This window comes from Centrocercus urophasianus, unplaced genomic scaffold, assembly GCF_019232065.1.
Source record: "Centrocercus urophasianus isolate 14NV4802_14NV808 unplaced genomic scaffold, USGS_Curo_1.0 seq_33, whole genome shotgun sequence".
Taxonomy (NCBI): Eukaryota; Metazoa; Chordata; class Aves; order Galliformes; family Phasianidae; genus Centrocercus; species Centrocercus urophasianus.
Genome location: NW_024884900.1, coordinates 7268160 through 7293088, shown reverse-complemented (window position 1 = coordinate 7293088; position 24929 = coordinate 7268160). Strand labels below are relative to the sequence as shown.

Genomic DNA, 24929 nt, shown 5'->3' with positions numbered 1-24929 from the left:
GAACGATGTGAATGTATAGCCCAAGAAAGGATGGTCTTTTGTGGGCTGCTGGAGAGGCTGTGCTGTTAAATTCACAGCTCTCTGTGCTGCTGACCTTTTTGCAGGATTGCTGTGAGGTGGGGATTGGGCTTGGTGCTGATGTATGAAGATGTGAGGTTTTGACACACTTTCTGAGCCAGCAATTACGGGATTTCATCTGTACATATCCCTTAAATATCATCATTTTTAGATGTGCACTACGAAAATGGCATCTGTCAATGCTAATACTTTTTCTGCCAGGTCAGTGTGCACACAGACATGTATTACCTTTCTGGAACAGAATTGCTCTATAAATATCATTGCAGATCAGAGAAAGGTAGTTTGGGGATTTGAGGGGTTCATTTTGTTTTTCAATATTAATGTTTCTTCCTAGCTCTCCCCTGGTCAGCATGCATGTGAGTAGACGGGCTGGTATGGCGAATAATTTCATTTCAGCAATGTGTCCAGGGAATTCACCCCATAATTGATCAATGCTGATCTCTCTGGGGAGCCACCTGGAGCAGAATCCCAGGAATCCTTGCCACCCAGATCGCCTGTCACAGGTTGCATCCTCGTGCAGTTAAGCAGTGAGAATTTTAAAAAATGGGCTACCACTGCTTTCTGCTTCTCTTGGCACAATTCCTGGAGCGAGTTGAGTTAGTAAATGTGGCTGTCACAGTAGCTATTACCAATGACACAAAATAATTAAGTTGTGGTTTCTGTTGTGGTGGGGTCGCTGCTGTATTTTATAGTGATACATCTGTGCTAGGAGGGAGGATGTCATGCTTGATTGTCGTGACGGATGCTTGTAAGGAAGCGGGATGAGTCTGTAAAGGCAGGTTGTGCAATGCGTCCATTTACGTGGCACCCTGCGGGCTGCATGCAGGTCACTGATGGAGCTGTGTGTTGTTTCTCCTCGTTTCCCCAGTGAGATGATAGAGAGGGTGGCAGCCCTCTCATTTCTCTTGTTTTGGGAGGGGGCATCTTTTTTCAAGCAGACGTTGCTGTGCTGTACTTCGGTGCATGTCAGGAAAAAATTCCTTCAGCTGTCTGTGATGTGAAACCTTAAGGCTGAGGCTTTTTTTATTGGTGTCTGCAGTGGAAGAATCTCATGTCACATTTGTTTTGTATCTGGTGGTAGGGGTGACATTGTGTGCAGCACTGAAGGAGGTGGAGAGGCCGTGATGTGTGTGGTCTGGGTATTAGAAGATGAGCACACAGCAGGGACAGCAGGATACTAAGGCATTAACTTCTTGGGTTGGATATTAGGAAGAACTTCTCCAAAAGAGTGGTGATGCATTGGCACAGCTGCCCAGGGAGGTGGTGAGGTCACCATCCCTGGAGGTGTTGAAGTAGCATGGAGATGTGGCACTGAGGGATGTGGTTAATGGGCAGTATTAGTGGTAGGTGGATGGCTGGGCAAGGTTATCTTAGAGGTCTTTTCCAACTTTAATGATTCTGCGCTCTTGTGCTTGGTGGCTTGCTGCCATTTTTCTCTTCACCTTGAGCTCCTCTAGGAACAGAGGCTGCCATCTGAATGAAGGGACAGGGACCGAACTGGGAATCAAGGTGATCTGGCTGAGAGATCTGCCTCCAAACCTCATTGTGTCAGGAGGCTTTGGAGACAAACATGGAAGGTGAATGTGTGACTCATGGGGAGGCTTTTGAAGGTGTTGGAGCGAGCAGGCAGTGAGCAAAAAGCCTTTTGGTGTAACACAGCAGCTCCTGGGCTGTGACAGAACGCCTTAAGGGATGTGGTGATTAAGAAAAGTAACTAATAACTAAATCATAAAAATAATAAGTGTTTTACCAGCTCCGTTGTACATAGGCAGGCAGCAGGGAATGTGGGTCACACAGCGTGAACAGCTGAGCCAGGAATAAAATCTGTGTCTGTGAATGCCTTGGGCTGCTCTGTGCAGCCAGCCAATGGCTCTTTCCCCAGCACTACCTATTTTAAATGGAAGACCAAGCTCTGCTCACCTTGCTACCTAATCACATTCCACTGTTTGCCTTTGCCAGGTGCAAGTTCTTCAGCCTCACGGAAACCCCCGAGGACTACACCATCATTGTGGATGAAGAGGGCTTCCTAGGTGAGTGCCAACGTGTGCCTCTTCAGCATCCAGCCTGGGGCTGGAGGAGGAAAATGTCATTTCTTGCTGAGATCGTAAGGTAAAGTGTTTGTAAAACAGGGCTGTTTGTCAGTGCTGGTGGTACAGCTATGAAAGGTGCTTTGATCACTTAAGCACGCTGTCTGTGCTGCTGTGCTGTACAAGGTGTCTCGCACACAGAACATGAATGTATTTTAATGCCGAGAGAAGAACACACGCAAATCTCAATGAGCAGCCTAAAGATATTTGAAAAAGCAAAGCCATCTGGTATTATCTTGTTAAAATTGTCTTTTGTGCCCAAACCTCTGTGAGCACACCACATCTCACGTCTCCAACTCGTTCCTCCACTCTACCTTTATAAGGAGCTCTTGAGGATGAGCACTTTGCATCATCCCCATGCCCTCCCAGCACCCATAGAGTTGTGCATCAGCTACTTTGGTTCATCACTGAAAGCTGTGACTTCTCCCTGTTCTCACCCACCTCTCCCCAACTCAACGTACCATCGTTGCCATGGGGTGAAGGGCATGATCAGTGGACCGTGGTGAAGGACATGGCTGATGTCACTGGTGGAGCTGGTTGGTTGGGTGTCAAGGAAGGTGGCTGGTGTGTGCTTGGTGCTGCAGGCAAGTGCTGATGGAGAGAATAGTTTGGCTTTGCAAACGGAAATAGTTTGTAATATCATTTATTGTGTGGGGAGGTTTTGTTTGTAGGAGCCTTGTTGAGATGGTGGAATGAGGAAGTGTGCAATTATTATTATTTGTGTTCAATGGCTGCTTTCTGTGGTTGGGATTCAAAGTCTACACATATTACCGGTTTGGAGAAAATTCATTAAAATATGAAAGAGGAGGATTTCATTCCTGGATGGGAATTAACTGTCAATAGCTGCTTGCGACACTGTGACATTCAATGGTTTTGTCATATCTAGATCCTGAGGAGAAAATTAGAAACTATTTAGTACAGAGTCAAAGTTTTATAATCAGTGTCATTGCTGAATTATTCCCCTTTCTGTTTCAGGAGTACTCATAAACATAGGATAAATTGCTGCATTTTGGAATACAATAATGGTGGATTGAACATAAAATAATCACTATGTTGACAATAGGTGAATGGATCTTTACAGCTACTGCTGTGAATTGGGAGTAGCAGGGTTTGCTTGGAAGTCATACTGCTGTGAGTTGGGAGTTGTGAGGTTTGCTTGGAAGTCACATGTCCTGACTTTGTTCCCAAAAGAGGGGTTGACAAATGATCCTCCTGCCTGCATCTCTCTTGTTGTGCTTGTTCAGGTGGCGTATGCATGAACCTTTTATTGCTGCTATTGATAGTATCGGCCTTTCTATTACAGGTGGCAGCTGGGGGAAATCAATTCAAATTTGGTTTCCCCATTATAACAGGATGCAAAGCGTTCCTCTAAGAGCTTAATAATAACAGAGGATTCACCAAAGTAAGAGGAAAGTTGTTTGTTTTTTCTTTTTCCTAAGTACTGCACTATGTGGCAGAGCTTTTCCCAGTTAATACAAATAGATTCCTCAATTCAGTCACTGGTGGCAAGCCTGGATGGCCAGCAGCCCTGCACAGCCTTTGCCATTGCCAGTCCATGCTGTTATTTATCTCCCTGGAAAGGACTCTGTCTTGAAACGAAGGTAAGCTCCAGCAGCAATTTGCTCATCAGCAGTGAGGTTGTGTTGCTCTGTGTGTCATTGGTTGTGCTTAGAGCAAATCCTGGGGCCAGGATGCCATGTCCTTGTGGGGCTGTGTGTCCTGCTGCTGCCCTGGGTTATCTTTGGGAAGCAGACAGTGCTGTCGTACTTCAGAGCAGCCGTCCTCTCTGCTTGGACCCGTCTGACTTTGTTGCCTTGGCTGTCATATGTACGTGAATTTACTGCTGATGCTTAGAGTAGCCTTGGAGCTTCCGTTGGGCTGTGGTTTTGGCAGCGTGTCACATCCCTTTGGTCAGATGTGCAGTGTGCAGATGGGGTGTTAAAGCAGAGCTTTGCAGGAGCAAAGATCATCTTCCAGGCAATGCAGGGGAAGGAGGGGGTGCACTAAGGCCAGTGAGCCAGGTGCACGAATCAGCACAGCCAACAGTGTCACAGGACAGCAGCTTCATCACCTTCTCTTTGCTGGGAAGTGTGGATATGATGGCAAGTCTTGCATTGTGTGCACCCTTCTAACTCTCCTAACAACCCCATTCCTGTAGGGAGTCCAAAATCTTTCAGAACTGTCACCACCATGTTCAAAGCTTCTTTCTCAGGGTCAGCCCTGCTAGGATCCCCGCTGTTGCTCCATCACAGAACGGCCAGGGTTGGAAGGTACCTCAAGGATCATGAATCTCCAACCCCCTGCCACACGCAGGGCCATGAACCTCCCCATTTAATGCTAGACCAGGCTGCCCAGGGCCCCATCAATCTGGCCTTGAACACCTCCAGGGACGGGGCATCCATTTCCACGTGCTGCAGTGTTTCACCATCCAGAGGAAATCAGAACCTTCCTCTCTCAGGCACCTCTACAAATTTTTGCAGTGGCAGCAGCAAGAAGATTGCCCTGCTGGCCAGTGCCTGCCAGGTTGGCCAGGCCCCTTGTCCTACATAGCACAAACAATACTGGAGGGAGAAGAAAGCTGGGGAAATGCTGGCACTTCCAGCAATCCTTGAGGTTAACACTTCAAACGCACTGACGTGCAGTAATCATTCTTAACTGTTTTGTCAAAAAATAATCCTCAGGCTTGTTTCCCTGCAAGAAACAAGTGAGTTGGGCTGGCAACTGAGTCATTATTTCTCCTTCCCAGAAAAAATCCACAGTGCAAAGCTGTAACCTGCTTAAGCATTCCTTGCTCTGGAAGGGAACGGCCACAGCCTAATTCTTTGCTTTAATTCCTTGCACTGAGGTGGGGGATTAGATCTGCACAGAACCTCATTTGTTCCAGTGGCCATTTCTTGGACTTTGGCCTGCTAATGGGGAAGAATTCTATGCAGCAAAGTTACACTGGGACAGTGCATAGAAGTGTCCTTTCATGGCAGGTGCTGGGATGGATTGGCAGAAGGGTTTTGTGTGGGTCCTCCTGTGTGAGGGCAGTGGTCTCAGTGACCATGTTGCACAGATGTGGCTTTGGGGGGCAGGTGGGGTAGCAGCATTGTTCAGTGATATTCCCAGCAGCTATCTTGTTGCATCTTCTGTACCTATACCCACAGGACCTTTTATTGCAGGGAATGGGGCAGTTTGGGTACTTTGTTTTTCTCATCTTTTTTTTTGATGCTGGTTTCTTCAAATTGTTTGTTTGCAGTTCTGCTTATCCTTTGGTTTTTTTCCTCTTGGAAATGCACTGCTAGGTTCAGTGATAGTTCTGATTTGGCAATGCCATTCATCTAGCCTCTCCTTTTATATAATGTCTCTGACTGTAGAGCACAGTGTGAAAGGAAGAACTAACACTCTTCCAGAGCTGCCTTCAGGACTACAACACAAATGAAGGAACAACACACCAAGGGTAGCCTGTATAGTTGATAGTTGCATGAAGGTGAGAGGTGTCTGTGGGTTACTCTCAGGTATTTCTTTGTTGCATCTCTTGCATTTGCTTGAAACAAAGCTGGACAGTTGGAAAGGACCTTCACAGAGTCAACACCGCTGGGACCTAAGGGAGAAGGAGCTCCTCTGTTGTGCCACCTTTGGGGCATGATAGTCGCTTTACATCTAGAAGGCAGCAAGATCTGCTTTCTCAGTTTCTGTTCCATTTATGATGGTCCCTTTTTAAGACCCCTGGAAAGGCAGGGGCTGGAGTTTGAAGGCTTCCTGGGAGCACACAGAGCCTGTTGCTGCACTGACCTTGGACTCTCCATATCCCTATGATGGAATTCATCTGCAAAGAGGAGGTAGCAGTCCTTCCTTTAACCTTCCTGGGCTGCCTCAAATGGACAGCAATTTCCTTAAGGCCAGAATTCCGTGTATTTGCACAGCATCTCGAATGAGGAGGTTCCTAATCTCAGTGCAGACCTCACAGTAAATTGCCCAGTGCATTAAGAATAATGGAACTGTTTGGAAAGAAAAACTCTACTAGCTGAAGTGGCCGAGAGATTTTGTCAGAATTCATAAAATGTTTACCTCGTTCCAATAAAAAGAAAGGATGAAAAGGAGAAAAGCCCTCCTGCTGGCAGCGCTGTGTTTTGATAACCATCATCCTCAGACAACCTGTTCCCTGTCTGACCTTGGATTCAGGACCATCACATACTTTAATACTACATTGAGTTCCCTTTTTCAATAACATCAAAATGGTAAATTGCTTTCAGCATTTTCTCTTTCATCCTGTATATAAAATGGGCAAGAAATCAGCTTATAAATAAGTGCAAGCACAGAACCCATCTAGCTGGGAGCAATCTGTAACTTTATTTAAAGATAGTGGGGGAAGCAAGCTATTAGATGCATCTGTTTGGTTTGTTTAATATTTCTCCTATAACTGTTTTTCCTTTAATTTTTTTACTGCCCAGTGACTGGGCCTTTGTATCTCAGGCATGATGGCTTAATTTGCCTGCTGACATTTATAGCACTGAATTCCTTCCCCTGGCCCGCCAGGAGAGCTGGCTGGTTGCTAGGCAGAAGATGTTTTTCTCTATTAAACACGTGCACAGTCGCTCTCTTTCGGATCTCTGTATTGGCCAGACTGTACTCTGTGGTGTTCAGGTTGTTTGGTGTTTTTCAAGTAATGTGGTATTAATGACCTAAATACAAATTAAAAGCATGGGGACCTGACTGGCTAATGAGAAATACGTGCTTGGTTGGGAAGGATTTTACTGCAGTGCTGATGCAGATCAATATGCATGTTAGGGGGCTGTGATGATGTGGGATTTCTGCCCTCTCCTGAGAGGCAGGGAGGTTTGGTATTACAGTTTTTGGGGGAAGGGAAGGAAGGATAAGAAGTGTGTCATATTCCAAGGCCTGGTTTGTGTCACTGGGTAGAGGAACATCACTGCGCACACACGAGTGAGTTTGCACATACTATTCCTTGTGGTAACCTGCAACATAGAGGCTTTTGGTCCAGTTTCTCTGCTTGCTCCTATTTAAAGAAATATTACAAGCATATTAAAGATTTTTCACCACTTCTTCCTGCAGATGGGTGTGTATCAGTGTCTGTTTTTGTTTCACAGCCTGTGGTGAGAAAGCCCAGACATCTCTTCTTGTACCATGATTTCTTCCTTCAAATTTATTCCATCTTGGCTGCTTCCTAACACTTTCCAAAGCCTGAGACAGCTGAGCACGTAGATACCTGTGGCTTGCCCTCATCAACCCACTCTGGTGAATGCAGGGCCTTAAGAATGCTTTTCTGTCTGAAATGATTTAGGTTGGTATCTAAAAGCAAGATGGAGCTCAAAAAAGAACTAGCAGCCCTGCTTATTTGTTACCACCAGAGAGCATTTGGGCATTTGCTTGCTGTTGCACTGGTGGATCTTTTAATTATTATTTAGTTATTTTTTAGGCAGGGCTTAAGGGTTGCTTGCCTGTATCTGAGTAACCTTCCCAAGAGGGACTGATGATAGAGCAGCTTTCTGTCAGCCCTGGTATCAGATCTCCAGAGCTACTGATGGCTCAGTTGTTGCTCTGATAATCTAGGTGCAATGTGTCTCCTTGTTTTGGTCTTTCTGTTACTGGAATCAATTGAATTCTTTGTTTCTTACCTGGGAATGCAGAGGCTGCTGCACGGGTTTGACTCCAAGCTAACAGGTCTTTTCTGAGGGGGATGGGAGGAGGTTGGATGCCTTGAGCTAGTTGTTGTGGAATTAAAGCAGAGAGAGAGGAGATGTTGGCTCCTTGGCCAGCCATGATTTTCAGGATGTTGGCCTGGTGATCATCAGGTATCTGCAGGATTCATGGAAGGGCTGTGTGGGGAAACAAGCCTCTCATTTGCTGTTGCAGACAGAGGAAGAGCTGGAGCTCCCAGGGCTGCTGCAGGCTTTTCCCCTTGACTTTGGATAAATCTCTTATTGTGTCTCAGTTTCCTCGTCTGAAAAACAGGGATAATCCTATTAAATCACCTCAGAACAGGCCTTATAAAGATTAATTAGTAAACGTGTAGAAATGCTTTGATAATGTAACAGGCAAGGGCTGTGATAAATAACAACTGAGGTAGCTTCTGTCCCAAAGGATTCACAGAACCTTTTACAACGGGTACGCTTGCAGACCTGCTGAATAAATCATCCCTCCAGTGGAACAGATTGGAGATTGCAATGAAAAAATAACCCTTTTGTGGAAAGGAAAAAAAAGAAGAAAAAAGAAAAGAAAAATTGCATAATCTTTTTAAAATCTCATATCTTAGTATTTAATCTTGCTTGGGATTAAGTCACATAGCCTCAAGGTTACAGTCATACAACTGTTAGGAATGCAGTGGCTCCATCTTCAAGCCTCGTTTGGAATGTAATTATTTGCATTGCTCTGTCAGCCCTGTGAAATATCGCCTGAAATGCAATTCTAAAAATGCAGAAAAAAAGAATTCCTTATGCTGTTTTCTTTGAAAATAGCGAAAGAATTGAAAACATGAGCCCAACTGCATTGGTTGCCCTTTTTTCATCTTTTCTTCGTGTTTTTGGTTTCTCAGCAGCACCTGCCGCGTGCTTCCCTTGACAGCAGTGCCCTGAGCTGCTGGCCCTGGCTCCTATGAGCAGAGCTTGGCCAAGGTATTTTGAAACACAGGGAAAATTCTGTCAGGAAGTGGAAAATGTGCTGATTCTGTGATTCTGTGATTCCTGCAGTTCCCATAGCCTGATTGTCAGAGCTCGTGGTGCTTCCAGCCTGTGGGCCCTGGATGTCACTGGGGAGAACAGGGCTTTGTGGAGTACTGTGTAGCTGTGAGCGGTGCTGGGAGCAAACAGAGCTCGAGAAGAGCCGAGCTCTTGGTCATGGCACACATCTGCACGCTGACCACAAATGGAGCCAGACTTTGTGCTCCTTTGCTTTGTCAGAGGTGTGGGTTGCTGGTTGGACTAGATGACCTTAGAGCTCTTTCCAACCTTTATGATTCTATGGCTCACTGGAGGAAAAGACCAAACTCTGCTTCTTTCTCCCTTCTCACAAGCAGGCTCCAGCTCCTCGAGCTGCGATCGGGTTTTTCCAGGTTTGCTCTTGAGTAGCAGTGCGTTGTCCCGTGAATAGGAAGGAAGAGAGCAGCCTGGTTTCCTGCATGCAGACCAGAGCCCAACCTGGGTCTGCCTTCCCAACTCGGCTCTCCACTGAGAGGGAACACAGTGATTATTTTTGGAATCCACCTTGCCATGTTTCTAGCCAAGCATAATAATGATGCTTTGTTTTTGGATTGCATTCATGCTTCCTGTCCTATGATACCCCTGTTCAATAAGAAGTCGCTTTTTTTCTTCCACGTACGAAGAACCCAGTAAACAAAGGAGGTTGAGTGCACATTTTAGTGGGACGGTTCAGTTTTTGCCTCAACTACAAGCCCGTGTTTCCAGCGACTTTCAAAACTGGACAACATTGTTTACCGCTGCATTCCAAATATTTGAGTCCCTCTTCTGAGACACGAGTGTGAAAACAGGATTTTCTGGATGCACCTCCCAGCAGTCTGTAGGTCCGTTGCTGTCAGTTGGAGCTGCTGATGCAGGGAGCTGAGAAGGGAGGGCACCATAAACATGTTTTCCAAGTGGACACTTCTGTAGGTTTCACATGCTGGTGCCAGTCCTGTTGGAAATGCACCTCTCCTTTGTGTTTAATTTTTAAAAAGTTGCTGTAAAAGTGTAACCAGCTTAGATTTTAGATTTCTGTCAAAGTTTGAGGTTGCGGGGATTGCAAGAGGAGAAATGAATGGAAAAAGAGAGGAAAGCGGGGGGGTTTTTGTCTGAGCGTTTCCTTTTATCAGCCCTTGATTGCTCTCTTAGTGAGCACTTGTACTGAAGGTCTTTCCTCAGGAGGTGCTGATTATTTAAGTGGAGGGAAGGCAGTGCCTGTGCATACATATGGATTCGCAAGTTCCCCATTTCTGAATGCCTACACGTCAGCCACTGAGAAGGACTGAGATCACGTTATCCTGTGGCTTGATAGAAAAGGATAGCTGTGTGCTCCAGTTAGATGTTTAGTCCCTTGGAAAGCAGAGAAGCTATTTGTCAGAGTCAGGATTTCAGAGCTGGGCTATGTGTTTGTACAGCTTCATTTAATTCCAACTTACCCTTGGGTTATTTAATTTCCTGACAGCTGCAAAAACAGTGTTCTCAGATAACAATGGCCTCTAATTAGGCAATGCGCCTAAAATGGTAGAATGTTTTATTTGACCATGGCACTCATATTTTGCATGCAGCTTACAGATGAGAAAGTTGAGCAAGTTGCATTTCCAGCTTCCCTTGGCAGAAGCATTTCTATCTTGTGATACTCAGTGCATAATGCTAAAGGCATGCCCGCTCTTCTTCTGCCCCTGCGGTTAAAAACACTTCTCATCTTTTTGGACTGCGTCATCAGTAAATCTGTCTTTCAGCTGTAACCACCTTCCAGAAATATGTTTTACCATCAGAACTTGCACAGCTGAGGATGCAGAGCATTTTAGAAACAAGCAGGCAGCAAGAAAGCATATGACATTTACCTGCAGTTGAAGGGTGTTGCTTCTTGGGGGTTGTGTTACCGCACAGAGGTGCCCACATGTTGCTCTTATGCCTGATGCACTTGGTACACCACCAGACAGTGATGGAAATAAACGTGCAAGTCAGCTGTTCTTCCAGATCTTTTATTCCATTTGGAAAAGGTGTTAGTGTCAGGTTATGTTAATTAGATCTTGACTCCTGATGTGTGCTTGCAGACTCTTCACGCGCTGAGCTGTAGGAATCGATGATTTCTGAGTTCCGTCCTGTGACAGCGATTGTTCAGGAATCTTTCCCCTCTTCTAGCTCTTAAGCTTCTCTTGAAGTCTTGAATCCAAAAGAAAATGGATATATTTATAAATACATATATATATACATTTTTTTTTTTTTGCTACTTTACTCTCTATTCTAATCCACTGCCAGAACTCACAGTTCTGACAAATTCCCATACCAAGTCCTCACCACTGCACTTATTTAAGCTCTTAGCTTTAAGTGCCATTTAAATAACCTTGACACAAAATTGCATTTCCTGATGTATTGGGTGCCTATTTAAAAGTCGTGCAGCCCTAATCAGCTGATTGCTCATCTACAGTCACAGCGTTCAGTTGAGCAGTCTTACCTGCATGCCCTCTACCACGGACCTGAGGGCTCTGTTGAAGGTTTCTGGTGTGGATTCTGTACATCCGTCTCCTTGTAGGTGACCGATGTCCTGCTCAGGCACAGTAATGCGATGAAGGAGACGTTGCTGCATCAACCACAGTGGACAATAACAGTGAAAATTTCTTGTCTGTGTTAATCTGGATTTATCCAGTTCTGTTGAGGCATTGGTGTATCTGAGAAAATTGGGGCCTGGTAATATTTTTTATTAGCAGAAAAAAAATCCTGAAGTATGAATCACAATATGGCTGCATTCATTGTAGGATGTACAGGTATACAGGTCAGTCAGAATTGCAGTGTTTTTTAGATCCAAACCTGACTCCACCAACCTCATTTAGCTTTAAGAGGTGATTGACAGCAGCCAACTTCCTCCAGAGAGTCATAAAAACCAGGTTGTTTTCCCTTTTCTACCATAATCCCTCTCCTATCTTTTTACATACCACCTAGGCAGAAAGTAGACATCCCCAGTTTTCTTTGCATTAATTTTGTTCATTTGCCCATGCTGGGATCTCCATCACTGTATTCTACCGAAATGTTTTCCTCTTCATTTTACAAGTCTTACTGCTCCCTTTTTCAGTTCTACTTCCACATCTATTGCCTTTCTGAAGCTGGAACAAACCCTATCTCCACAGTCACGGTCTGCATTTACTTTCAGTTGGTTTTGGAGCGCGTGAAATTGGAGAATTCCATGACACAGAGGTGATGTTCTGACTGCATGGCTCCTACTCCCTTGAAGGGTCCCCAGCAATCTGATTTCTTCCTTGCATGTTGCTGAGCAGACTGTAAGCACTAAATAAATGGCGTTCTCCAGAGTCATGCTGGAGTAGCTGTGTATGCAAGGTATTCATTTCACACTTGTTTTTCTCTCTGCTTCTGTGGGCTTGGGAGGGGTATTTATTTACTGAATCCCTTTGTGCTGAACTTGTGTAATGAAGAGTTGCCAATTTCTATTATGGCTGTATATATGCATGCGAGCATAGGTATATTTGTGTATTTACACGTGTATATTTCTTCAGGGATGAAGAAGGGGATTAAGTGAAAGCATGTTAAGCTGTTCCTCTCCAGCAATCTCTCCTTAAACCACAGCTTAAAACTGCGAAGTATATTGGAATTTCAAACTTTGATCGATGTACTGAGAGCATCTGCCAGGATTTAGCAATCCAAGGTCAAGCCTAAGCTTTTCCTGTGTTGGTGAATTGGATGGCTCACGTGAGACACCAACGTTTGTAGCTGAGAACAGCCCAATGGAGCAGGGTATCCAGGAGCTTGGTGGTGGTTTTGTCCTGGCCTCGGATAGCAGGTATAAGCTGGGCGAATTGCAGGTGTTGTTTGTTTACTTGTTTTTAAAGTTAGGAGATGTGGGATGAGCATTTCTGTGGGTTATGGTGTGGATCATCCCCCGGTGGATTTCTGTTTTGGCATTTCAACCAGCAAAAAAGCAGCCTCTCAAACAAGCTCTCTGCTGTTTGCAGCAGGCAGCAGTGCCTGCTCTGGAGGATGTTTACCATGTTTCTTTATGCTCCAAACAGAGATCATTTTCCCCCCAGACAAATTCATTTTTAGAATTTGTGTAAACAAATTCTTGACCTAGATGGATATTCCAGCGTGCCACAATGTGCCTGGTTTAGCAGCTTGCATGTACCTTTACAAGGAAATGTATGTGTGTCCAAGGACCGAGGACAATCCATGCCAGCTTCTCAGATTGCCTCCCAGTTGGATGAAAGGAAACCACTAACTGAAACCTGTCTGCTGTCAGAAGTACAACCTGTGTCTCGTAAACATGAAGTTCAAAGCAGCTGCAGAGCATGCTTCTCCAGCCCAACAGAAAACACTGTACAGGAACAGAGATTTGATAGCGGTGCTCTTTGTGCAGCAGGGGCTGCATCTTTAATTCTTGTGCACCTGCTTAATTTTAGGCTTATTCTGCCACTGGGGCTCAGGGGCTCATTCCTGTGCTGAAGCTGACTTTGACTTAAGTTTCCAAAACATCAGGACCCCTCTCAGAGCCATTAAGGCTGGAAAAGACTGCTGAGATCATTTAGTCCAGCCCTCAACCTGTAGCCATAATGCCCACTAAGCCATGTACAGTGCCATAGAAATGTACAGCTTTGGAGGGAGGGAGGGGAGCTGGAGCAGACTGGCTCTTCACAGGGAGAATGAGGAGGCATCAGCAAGGGTTGTACTCATGTGAAAGCCTCGTTCCCTCTGTCCAGGTTGGGTTATGTGACCAGGGGAGCTGACGGTCTGTTGGCACAACTGGATTTTGAGCAGGGTGCATTTGTACTGCAGCACTGTGCTGGAGTGCTTGCAGGGCTCTGACAGCTCAGGTTGTGCTTGTTGGCAGCCCCCAGTCCTTCCCCAGCTGCTTTAAAAATTCAAATGTTTCTGGAGGGAAATCTAGTATGGAAAGAAAAAAAAGAAAAAGGTCCTATTCTATCAAGATTCCTGTGGTTGAGTTTGGCATGTTTTTGATGAGTTATTCTAGGTGGGGATGCTGCTGTTGTCAGTTTTGATTAGTTGGTTGTTTGATTAGTTGCTGACATGAGGTGCAGCTTCCTCATTTGAAAATGGAAAGATGATGCTTAAAAAGCACTCGGTGGAAAATTGGGAAAAGAAGAATGAGACACTGCTTTGCATCCACTGCTCTTCCTGTTTCTGAATTTTTCTGATTGCTTTTTTTTCCCTAGTGGACTAAGTCTCCTTAGCCTCTCCTCCAGCACAAATACTAATAGTAATGTGATCCAGGAAGCAAAAAGCTGGAAGTCTTTTCCAAGCAGCCATTGCAGCTAGAACATTCCAGGTGGCATGAGGTACCTGATTTCCAAGATGAGCGCTCAGTGAAGAGGATTGATGTGAAGAATTTCTCATGCAGAAGAGTTCTGGTTAAATGGGCAAAACATTCCCGATGGAGCTGTGGGTGACCCTGCTGGTTGCAGGGGACTTGGCCTGGACTGCCTTTAAGGGTCCCTTCTAACTCAAACGATTCTGTGTTAATGAGCAAACCATCTCTGCTGCTGGATGGCATCAGTACGTTTAATTTCTACAGGAGACAGCAATTCCATAACCTGTTGTGTTTTTTTCTCCCAGCTTCCTTCTTCAATTCTTTAACAGCCAGGCTCCCAAGAGGAACTCATGGATCAGAGAGTAAGATGGATTTGGCCTTTTTGCATTGAGGTGAAGCAGTGCAGGAGTTGCAGGAGTGGGGAGCACTTGATAAAGAGAAGGCCCTTGTACTCAGAAATGCCAGAGAGAAATTGCGTGGAAAATTCTTTCAACTAATGGTCTGAAAAATATTCTGCAAAGGCTATTTTCTACCCTTACTTCTAATTACATCTTAAACATTAATAGCCTGAGCGACTGGAGGATCACACACACTAATGTCACAGTTCACTTGGAGCAATTTGTTTTGTAAGATAATGAACTGTGTCAGCAAAAGTTGAAAACTTGTTCTAGGTGGAGCTGGTAGTACTGCTTCATGTTAACTGTGCTCAGTGCTTCCCATGGAAATCCCACAGCCTTTGGCCTGATTTCTCTGCTAGATTTGGTAACCTGTCCATGCAAGGGGTCCTGATTGTCTATGCATGGGACTGTTGGGGAGGGCGAAGGAGGCAAAAGGAACCAAAGCTGGGTCTGTGAGCAAGAAGAATGGGAGGAGGCAGAGCAGTCCTGCAGGGGAAAAGGAGTGGGAAGAGGGGAGAGAAGAGGAGCAGGCTGGTGGCGTTGGGTTTGTGGATGAGCAGAGCCTGCCAGATCCTAAGCTGTCGTGTCATTCTGGAGTAAACTGTCCGTACAGACAGGTGATGACCAGCAAGAAAAGGGATCATCCTTTTCATTGAGGACACATTCACAAGGAACTTTGTAAATGTGAATAAATAAGTAGATGAGTGATGATGAAGGCAGTGTGTTCAGCATGTCTAGACATTGGTTTTACCTGCACAAAGGGCCCTCCCTGCTGTGGCCGCTCAGCATTTAGGGTTTTCTTTCATCTTTGTGATCAGTTGGGATTCTTGGGACTGGAGAACCATCTGTGACCAGGTCTGCTTCAGGAGTCCAGAGTTGTTTACCCTAAGGAAGAGGTCATGTGAGTGCAGCGCAGACACAACAGCTTTGTTCCGCAGGGCGCTTTGCTTCTATGCCCCCTTTCATACCAAGCCATCCCATGGCGCCCCACAGCAACAGCGGGATGCAAAGAGCTGGAAAAGTTAGCTGGTCTTTTGATTTGTGTTGTGTTTTTAGGAGCTAAGATTGGTGACACTTCACACAGAGCAGGGTAGCACTTTGGTAGCCGTGTGCCCATCTCCAGCCGCTGACCTGCCCAGCTCAGCCATGGAACCAAGTGTTCAGACTGCAGTGCTTGTAAAGCCCGTATCTGGGAGTCAGGCAGTTCCCTGTTTATACAAGGATGCCTGTTCTATTTCTTTGTGCTGAGCTGCTAAGTCCTATCATGGGACTTTCTTTAGCTTTTGATTCCTTGCAGTGCACAGAAAAGTTCCGCTTTGCACCTCTCCGAGTACATCTGCAGAAATGAATTGAAGCTGTTCTAGTCTCTCCTCACCTCCTTCCTCTCCTAACATTGCTGCTCACTCCGTGCCCAGCACCCATCTGCAGGTCTCTTGCACCCTGTAAGTGCTTATTGCTCTCATGGAGTTCAGATGATCACTGTTTACCCATTTCCTTTCATGCAGACCAATCTGAAAACCCCTTAACTGGCATTATTTTCCAGAGCCTCCTATTTTTCTCCCTCTTATTAAACATTTGCTTTTCTGTTGCTGATGATCTGCAGTAATGCAAATAATGTCTAGCAGCATCTCAGGAGAGAGTAAACACTTTGTGGGGGGAGTTGGGTTTTTTGTAAGTAATCTTTTTTTTTCTTCCTAATTTGAATAGAAAGCAAAATTTCACTGATCTTTTAAAACTTGAAAGCTTAATTTTAGTTTGTTGCTATGTTGTTCTTGTTGCTGTAGCATTCCAGACTCTCCTGGCCCAGCCCAGGCACAGCTGGAGTTCAGGAGATATCAATGTGTGAGAGATGCTCCCAGTGGTTTGTATCAGTGCAGTGGCAATGCACTTAATCCATGCACTGTTAAAGACCCTACAGAATATCACTGGTTGGTTTCAAAGAATGCATTACATTGAGATGATTTCACTGGGAGTGGTGTGGAAGTAAAAGGCATCGCCATGGACTGGCTGCATTATGCCTGAAGATCCACAGAATCATTGAGGTTGGGAAGACAAGTGAGATCATGCAGTCCAACCATCAGCCCAGGACTGGGACTGCTGTAGGCCGTGTCACTCAGTGCCACATCCCCCACCTCCCTGGGCACCCTTGCTTCTCTGTTGTGCTTATTGCAGACGTATGCACTCTGATCACCAAGCAGGGACAGAGTAGCATTTCACGTGACATAAATGTAGGAAGAGGTGGCTCATGCTCTGCACTTTTGGACTTATAAACAAGCACTGGGAGATGGCATAATATCCTGATCTTAGAGGGGGGGAGCTGAGATACAGAGAGATGCTCTGCAAGGGAGTCTGTAGGGTCAGGTCCTAGCACCCAGGACTGGTGTTCTGTGCCCTAAATGACCCTGTCTGTGGGAGAGCTGGTTTAAAAATACATGTCAGTGGGGCAGAGCTCACAGGCCACTGTGGCTGAGTGCCCACAGCTGATCACTGGGCATTTCACAGGGATGTCTTTCAGAGCATCTGCTTGATAAATGGCTCCTGTTTTGCAGATCTGAAGCTTGGTATTGTATTCTTAAAGGTACAACATCTCACTGATAAGAGATAAATAGATTTTAATTCTGACTTAAATACAGTGAGACAATTCCTCCACCTGGCAGCAGCACACGCGTAGGGATTTGTGCTTGGGTGTGCAGCTGGGTAGTTGCCATTCCTTGCCCTCCTGTTGCATGGAATTTCCCTAAAAGTGAGAAACCAAGGAGCCTTGAAACGCAGTTGGTCTGAACCTCTGTGTCTCAAGGTTTTGAGGGGTAACAGCTGCCCTAGAATCATAGAATCACCAAGGTTGGAAGTGACCTCCAAGATCACCCAGTCCAACCATCCTTCTAGCACCACTATGCCATGTCCCTCAGTGCAGCGTCTGAGTGTTTCTTGAACACCTCCAGGGTCAGTGACTCCACCACCTCCCTGGGCAGCCCATTCCAGTGCCTGACCACTCTTTCAGAGGAGAAATTTTCCCTAATATCCAACCTGAGACCTTCCAGGGGTGGTGACATCCAGGGCTCTGTGCTGCTCCGTGGCACTGAGGGACACGATTCAGTGGGCATGGGGGGGGGTGGGCTGACAGTTGGACTTGGTGATCTAAGTGGACATTTACATCCTTAATGATTCTATGAGTCTCCCTCATTTGCATACATGATGAACAAGCTGCTGATCCATATGTATGGTACAGCCATGTGGCAGCACTCAGTAACTCAGTAACCATCTTTTGATCTTAAGAAGGACACTCAATAGCAGAAACAGCACTGCACCCGGAGCTGCATCAAATGCCCTCATCCCAAGCACCTGAGGTGGAGGATCAGCAGGGCTGGGTGGCTTTGAAATGAGTTAGGAGCATTTCTCCTGAGAGCCATGAATGCTTGTTTCTTTTGAGCTTGTTTTTGCTTTTTCCCAGTTGTGCGAGCGATCGGTTATTGTGTAGTCCCTTAATGGCTTTTACAGAGGTGAAGAAAACCATGACAAATGCAAGCAAACCTACAGTTTTTGCTTGTTTTAATGCTTGTTTCTCTAATATTTTCAGTCCTGAATGACAAATGGCTGTGTTCTTTGTATGGACTACTTGTAAAGCACCGCAGGGCACAACTCCCATGCATTCGTATCTGCAGAGCCCCGGCATCTTCCAGAGGCAGCTCTTCCAGCAAATTACCTTTTTCTCAACTTGATTATTCAGGATCCTCATACCTAGGTGTCATAAGCCTGCCAACCAGAGCAAGGCAGCATTCCTCATGTAATAATGTATCTTGACACATTGGGTAAGTTTTCGTCAGCTATTCCATCTTCTCCAAACTGTAATATTTTAGCCCAAACCGAGTGCTGGCATGCCAGCTAATACATTTTCCTCCCTTCTGCTCCCTCTTTGTCTTGTTCTCCTGTTGGTTTTTTGCTCCTGTTTACACGAGCAGCCCTGCCAGGCTTTCCTTTTGCGTGGGGCAGTGATTGCTGCCTTCAGATCTGCACTCAGCACTGGGCTCTGCTCTGCGCCACGGCAGCTTTCAAAGCCAAAAGAACTTCTATCCAGAGAGATTTAGCATTCTGCAAACAGCTGCATTTGTGGTTGTTTTTTTCCCCTCTCGTGTCTCTCAGGGTTTTTGTTCCTGTGTGACACCCAGCGATGTGCTCAGCACAGTGCCTTCCCAGCGAGGCAGCGCTGCTTTGGGTTATTTATAAAGCTCCTGTCGGTGGTGTTGCTGGGTCTGAGGAGCTGGAATAGTGAGACAGCAGAGGGGAGCAGTTTGCTAGCAAGGCACTGTGTCAGATGATGTCTTTGCTCTTTCTGCAATCGCCTCATTTGTTTCAAAGAAGACCAGCCTGCAAAAGGCAGCGTTACTGAGTGCTGTGTTTGTTAGAGAGGCTCTGTGCTGGGATGACAAAAACAAAGCAAGCCCTCTGCTAAGCCCCGAGGGCAGCGTGATGTGGGAGCTGTGTTGTACCACTGCTCTGATTTTTATTTTTGCACTCAGAATGCCCGCCTCGGCTCCATTTAGGTCCAGAGATAGGGAATAAAGGCAGAGAAATATTCCTTGCTTTTGGAAAGTTTCTCCTTTTTTGTGTGTGTGTTTTTTTTTCACGTAGCACCTAGTTGGGAGGCAGAAGTCTCTGCTGCTTCGCCAGTACGGCTGTTCAGAAGAAAAGATGTAAAAAAAACCACAGCATCTCTATGCCAGGATTTTAAAGGAGCACCAAGCAGTGCTGATCTCATTGGAAGATAAAGAAAATCTCCTTCAGCTTCTCAGCATCTTTCGTGTGGGGCTCTCCCCCTTTATTTTTGTCTTCTGAGCTATCATTGGTAAGAGATAAAGTAAAAAAAAAATAAAAATCCTTCAGTATTGAGAAATTCAGTGTCTGCACAGAATCACAGCCTGTCCCTTTAAACTACAGATAAGCCTTAGTGGAATTTCTATTCTGGGAATAGTTAATTCTGTTTGAGGTTGGGCAAGAGCGAAGCGCACAGGGCTCGGTAACAATATTGTTACTCCATTTGATTTTTCTCTGAAGGATCTGCCTCCCTCATTTGATGGAAAGTGCAATTATTGATCAGTTTCCCACTAAGGGGAAGATGGAAAATAAAAAAACAACTAAAAGAAAAGGGAGAGAGAAAAACAAACAAACAAAAAGCCCAAACGAGAGTGTTTGTAGCTGTAGTGCCGTTATATAATAGCCATTATGTAATGCCTGTTGGTGCCAACTAAAAATACACTGCAAGATAACTTCCAATTCATTGAAGCATTTAACAAGCATCATCCCAGGGTTTCTTGTGTCGGATTCAGACCTCCTGCAGATGTTAAGTAGAGCTCAAAGTTCCCCTCGACCTCACAGCAACCTGTGCTGCCTCTTATCCTTCTTTCTTCAGTCTTGTTTTTCCCTTCCATCCTGTGTTCTAGCAATGCTTAATGCCTTATCCATCACCTTTTTGCTTTGCCCATCCCACTGACCGTGCAGCCCCTTTCTAATGCTTTGTTCAGCTGAGCTTTAGATGGTGACCTGATGTGGTGGTTGGCAGCCCATGGCGTGGTGGTTGGAACTGGGTGGTCTTTGAGGTCCCTTCCAGCCCCAGCACGCTGTGATTATGTGATGTCCATGGGGACACTGCATTTTCAGAAGGAGGTGAGAGGACAGTGGAGCAGAGAATAGATTTTGCAATTCCTCATCCAGCAGCCATCAGACATGCAGCAGCTTCATGGGTTGTGTTATAGGGAGCTCTTCTCCTGCATTTGAGCAGCAGCTAAAGATGCACTGTTTTTTCCATCCATCAAGCTACCAGTGCCTAGATGCCCAGCCTAGGCTACAATTACAGAAATTGAGCAAAATCTCCAAGGAGTTCCTACCCAGCAGAACAATGCTGTGCCATTGGAATACAGATCCCAGTGCTGCAGGGTGGCAGTGCCTTAGCACTGGCTTGGTATCATCCTGGATAAGGGATGTGCTGGGCCACAGGAACAGCCAACATTCACTGTAGTGCTGGTGGGGACCTTGCAGGGTTTGTTGTATTGACAGGAGAAGTTCAAGTAATCCTGGTTGAAAAAGGTGTGAGCGAAAGCACTCCACGTGTTCAGGATTTCAGTCTGCACAGAGATTTATAGCACTGTAACACTGCAGATCTCAGAATGTTCTGAGGGCTTTAGTTAAAGCTGTAGCACTGGGAGAGGGCAGGGAGGTGGTGAGTGGGCATGGTGGGAGTGGGTTGGAGGCTGGACTTGGTGATCCTGCTGGTGTTTGCAAACCTTAATGATTCTGTGATTCTGTACCCAAGCCAGTAGCACCAGAACATCACCTCTGATAATAAGGAATAAATCTGTATTCGGGTCTTTTGCTGTAGTAGTTCATCCTGTTAAGGAACTATGGCACCTCTGTAGTCAGTGGGACCAGTGGTTCCATTGCAGGAGCTGGAGGTGCTCTGCTAAGCACCTGCAGGCCCCATCTAACTGTCCAAGCACCCCGAGGTTGGTGGCTCAGTCTCCATGAAGGTCAGTGAAGGTTTTTGTTTTTCAAAATGCAAAATTGTGTCTATCTATCTTCAAGATTTACGGAGCCTCTGATGCGCAAGACATGGATGTGGTAGGTGAATGGTTGGACTAGATGATCTTAGAAGTCTTTTATAACCTTAATGGTTCTGATTGTAAGAATTAACCAAGACTGGATTGAAACAAGGGTTACATACATTGTGTGGCACATTTTGCTCTTGAAGGTGCAGCAGAAGCTGTTAGAACCTATAATAATTAGTGTTGCTGTTGCTTTAATACAGCAATATAATGAAGTATGTGTGGAGATAACTCCTGGTTAAACTTAATTTCCTCTGTAGGAACAGAAACATTGACAAACTAATGAAGGGAACCAACAGTGCTTTGTACTTGACTTGGCTCTGTGTCAGTCCCAGTGAGTGCAATTATGTTTGTCCAGTTTTAAGGAGGGGAAAATCCTAGTCAGTGGAACTAGAATTTTACCAACCATAGATCATCCAAGGGCTGGAGCACCTCTCCTGGCTGAAAGAGCTGGGGCTTTTCTGCCTGAGAAAGAGAAGGCTGCAGGGAGACCTGATAGCAGCCTGTCAGTATCTACAGGGGAGCTGCAGGAAAAAAGGAGACAGACTCTTTAGTGGGGGCTGTTGTGAAAGGACAAGGAGAAATGGTTTCAATAAAAGTGGGGAGTTCAGATAGGATATAAGGAAGAATTTTCTTACGGTGAGGCAGTGGCAGAGGTTGCCCAGAGAGGCGGTGGTGCCCCATCCCTGGGGTTTTCAAGGTCAGGCTGGATGGGCTCTGAGCTGTGATGGAGCTGTAGGTGTCCCTGTTCATTGCAGAGGAATTGGACTAGATGACCTTCAAGGGTTTCTTCCAACTCTTAACGGTTCTGTGGCTCTATGAACTACTTTTATCTGCTTGTTTCTAACTGAAGCTGCCTGCCTTCAGCCATGTGGGTGTTCTTGTGTCCCAGGTGGAAGAAGTCTTTCTGCAGGAAGATCCCCATGTGGGAAAGGTAGGAGGGTTGAGGCAGTGGATGAGATGTGAAAATCCCATTGCCATGCCATGGAACAGCGTAACCCGGCCTGTTTCTGGCAGCTGGTAACGGGAGGGATGTGAATGCTTACTCAAAACCACAATCAATTAGATGAGTGATAATTATTTAGCACTACAGGATAAAGATTTAGGACTCTGCTCTTCAGGCCAGCGTGATTTGCTTTCTGTGTGATAAGATACTGTCTGCACTGTGTAGCTTAGTGCCTTATTGCTATAAACAGGGAGACAGAGCCACGCAAAGCAGGTTGTGCTGTGTGTTAGCAGAGGCCACTCTGTTTCCCTGTGCCTGCATGAGTGAAATGCCAGGAGTGGAAAGGTGAAACATGAAAGGTGTGGAAGAAAGAGCCGGTGAGGCCGAGCGTGGTTCCAGCAATTACTGACTTTGTCTCCTGTCCCTCACTGGCAAATGGAAATCGACCCCTGTGGTGACCTGTGAATCTTTAAGCATTTGAATGAGTTCTACAAATCAGGCTTTTAGGATTAGTCATCGTAGATTTGCAGCATCATTGGTGCGTTGCCAAGGCCCCCAGTTTTGTCACCATGACTACTGCTGCGAGTTGCAAGAAAGAAAGTTTGTTAAACAAAAAATTCCTATGCCAGAACGCCAATGAGGTCCCTGCATGGCTGGGGGCACCCGGTTGATGGTTCCTGCAGTGCAGCTCTGAGCTTGGGGTCTGGAGAGGGGAGGATGCCATTTTCTGCCCAAGGAAAAACCATTCTATGGATTCCTTGTGCCTGTTAAATGAAGACTGTGGTTTTAGAAGCCGTGGGAATGTGTGCTGAGCCCACAAAGTGCTCTCATCCTGTGGGGACTGTCCCCTCCTAGGAAAGGCTGTACCAACCCGTGGGATGCACAGCTGCGGGGAGTATGGAGCATGTGTTAATGATGTCCCCTGGTGCTGTGCTGTGAGACCAGTGGGCACAAACAGTCACGTTTGGGGGATTTTTTTCTAAAGCCGAGCATTGAAAAACAGGATGCTGTGGTCTGTCTCCAGTGGAGAAAGTATTACCCAACTATTCCCTGCTTTCACCTCTGGATTCATGCCTTGGGCAGGGGAACATATCTGGCCTGTGTCCACCTTCTTTTCTAGACATCAGACGTGGGAATAGGGCACTTAGAAATGGGGCTGCCAGGCGCTCTGAAGTGCTCTTGTATCATTTGAAAAGCCAGCCCTGTAGATTTACTTCTTTCTTTTTCCCCTTGGATGTCTTCTTGTAGGACTTTGAACATGTGCACACAACTTTGCTTAGAAATTCATGAGGAGAACAACTGCATTTGGTAGCTTCAGCCTGGCCTGGTTTTCTCCCTGCTGTTAATGTTCATTGCCTCTCTCTTGACACTTCTCTTCTTCACTGAGCAACACAAGGAGCTCAGGACCAAAGTTTCTCCTGGCCCAACTTGCTGTCTTCATTGGCAGATGTCCTGGTCTCTGTTATTCATAGAATCATCAAATCATTAAGGTTGGAAAAGACCTCTAGGACCATTTAGTCCCACTCCAACCCACCCCTACCATACCTCTAACCACATCCCTCAGTGCCACATCCCCGTGGCTCTTGAGCACCTCCAAGGATGGTGATCCCACCTCCCTGGGCAGCTGTGCCACTGCAGCACTGTTCTTTCTGAGAAGAAATTGTTCCTGTTATCCAACCTGAACTGGATATTGAATCCTTGAACGCAACAACGCTAGAAAGCATCTTGATGTTCACCAGCACTTGGTGGTAGTGTCTGTGTTACAGAACATCTTTTGTAGACCCTGGATGGAGAAGGAAACCCAGAGGATGGTTTTTAGCTCTAGTGAGCTCTGCAGAGACTTTGTCCTGCCTCTGGAAGCACTGGTAGGCATATTTATGTGCATGCACACAAACTCTTTATGTGTTTACGTGCTAGCAGGCCACCACAGCCCCACTGCTTCCTCAGCTCGGAGGTTTCCCACTTAAACCATTCTGGTTTCCCTCGGATGTTTTGGGTTTTACCTCTAATTTCCCACAAATGGGCAGTCAGGGAGTTCTCCTGCTGCTCTCCTGAAGGTTTCCTTCCCCTGAACTAAACTGCTTTTGCAGAGGATTTTCACTTATGTAGTAAAGTGCTTGTTAGAGGTCTGTGTGGGTGACTAAATGCTATTTGCTTTCCAGTGTCAGTCCCGTTCCATATTTGTAGTTGTCTTGAATGTTCTTCAGAAACAGAGGAAAATGATGTTTCAGCTTCAGACCCATCTCAGCATAAGTGAATTCTGCGCCTGTTTCTTCCAAAGCTGGCTGCACTGATCTCATGGTTAAGGGAGTGGAAATAAAGAAGTAAAATCCTGAGCTATCCTAATCCTATTTGGGTGAACTGCCTGCCTCCAAAGCACGCAGCCCTGGAAAGCATCTCTCTGTTAATTATTCCTCGTGCTGCTGTTGTGGTGGCACTTAGTGCTGGATTACCCCAAAGCCTGGCTGTCTCAGGAACACTGTAAGAAAGTGAGATTAGCACACGTGTGACAACGAGCCTCTGTGCTTTGCTGCTTTCAGCCAAAGTGGCCACAGTCAAGTGCTGCACGTGAGTGGAAAACAGCAAAACATCTCAGGAAAACCATGCATGCTGCTGTTTGCTTTTCCTTGCTGTGGGTTGGGGCAGGTTGGCTGTGCTTCTGCCCCGTGTTGCAGGGACAGACAAAGCAAAGCTGCATGCTCAGTGGTGCTGTGCCCTATCTGGAGGGCTCCTTACCAGGGCTGGCTTTGTTTATTGGCATGATTCCCTCGGTGCCTTATCAGATTAGCATGACTTCAAAGTGTTAAGAGCATCAGTGCCTGAAAGAGTTTTCCCCTCCGCTTGCCTATGGTCTGGAGAGATGGAA

At 46.0% G+C, this 24929-nt stretch overlaps 1 protein-coding gene across 1 annotated transcript in view; it reads left to right on the top strand.

Moving 5' to 3' along the window:
- The window catches only part of CASTOR2 (cytosolic arginine sensor for mTORC1 subunit 2), an 86273-nt gene that overhangs the window by 47603 nt on the left and 13741 nt on the right, over positions 1–24929 (top strand). Inside the window, exon 3 of the mRNA XM_042830408.1 lies at positions 2038–2108. Within this exon, the coding sequence (XP_042686342.1) occupies positions 2038–2108 (71 nt within the window). The remainder of the gene's footprint in view (positions 1–2037; positions 2109–24929) is intronic.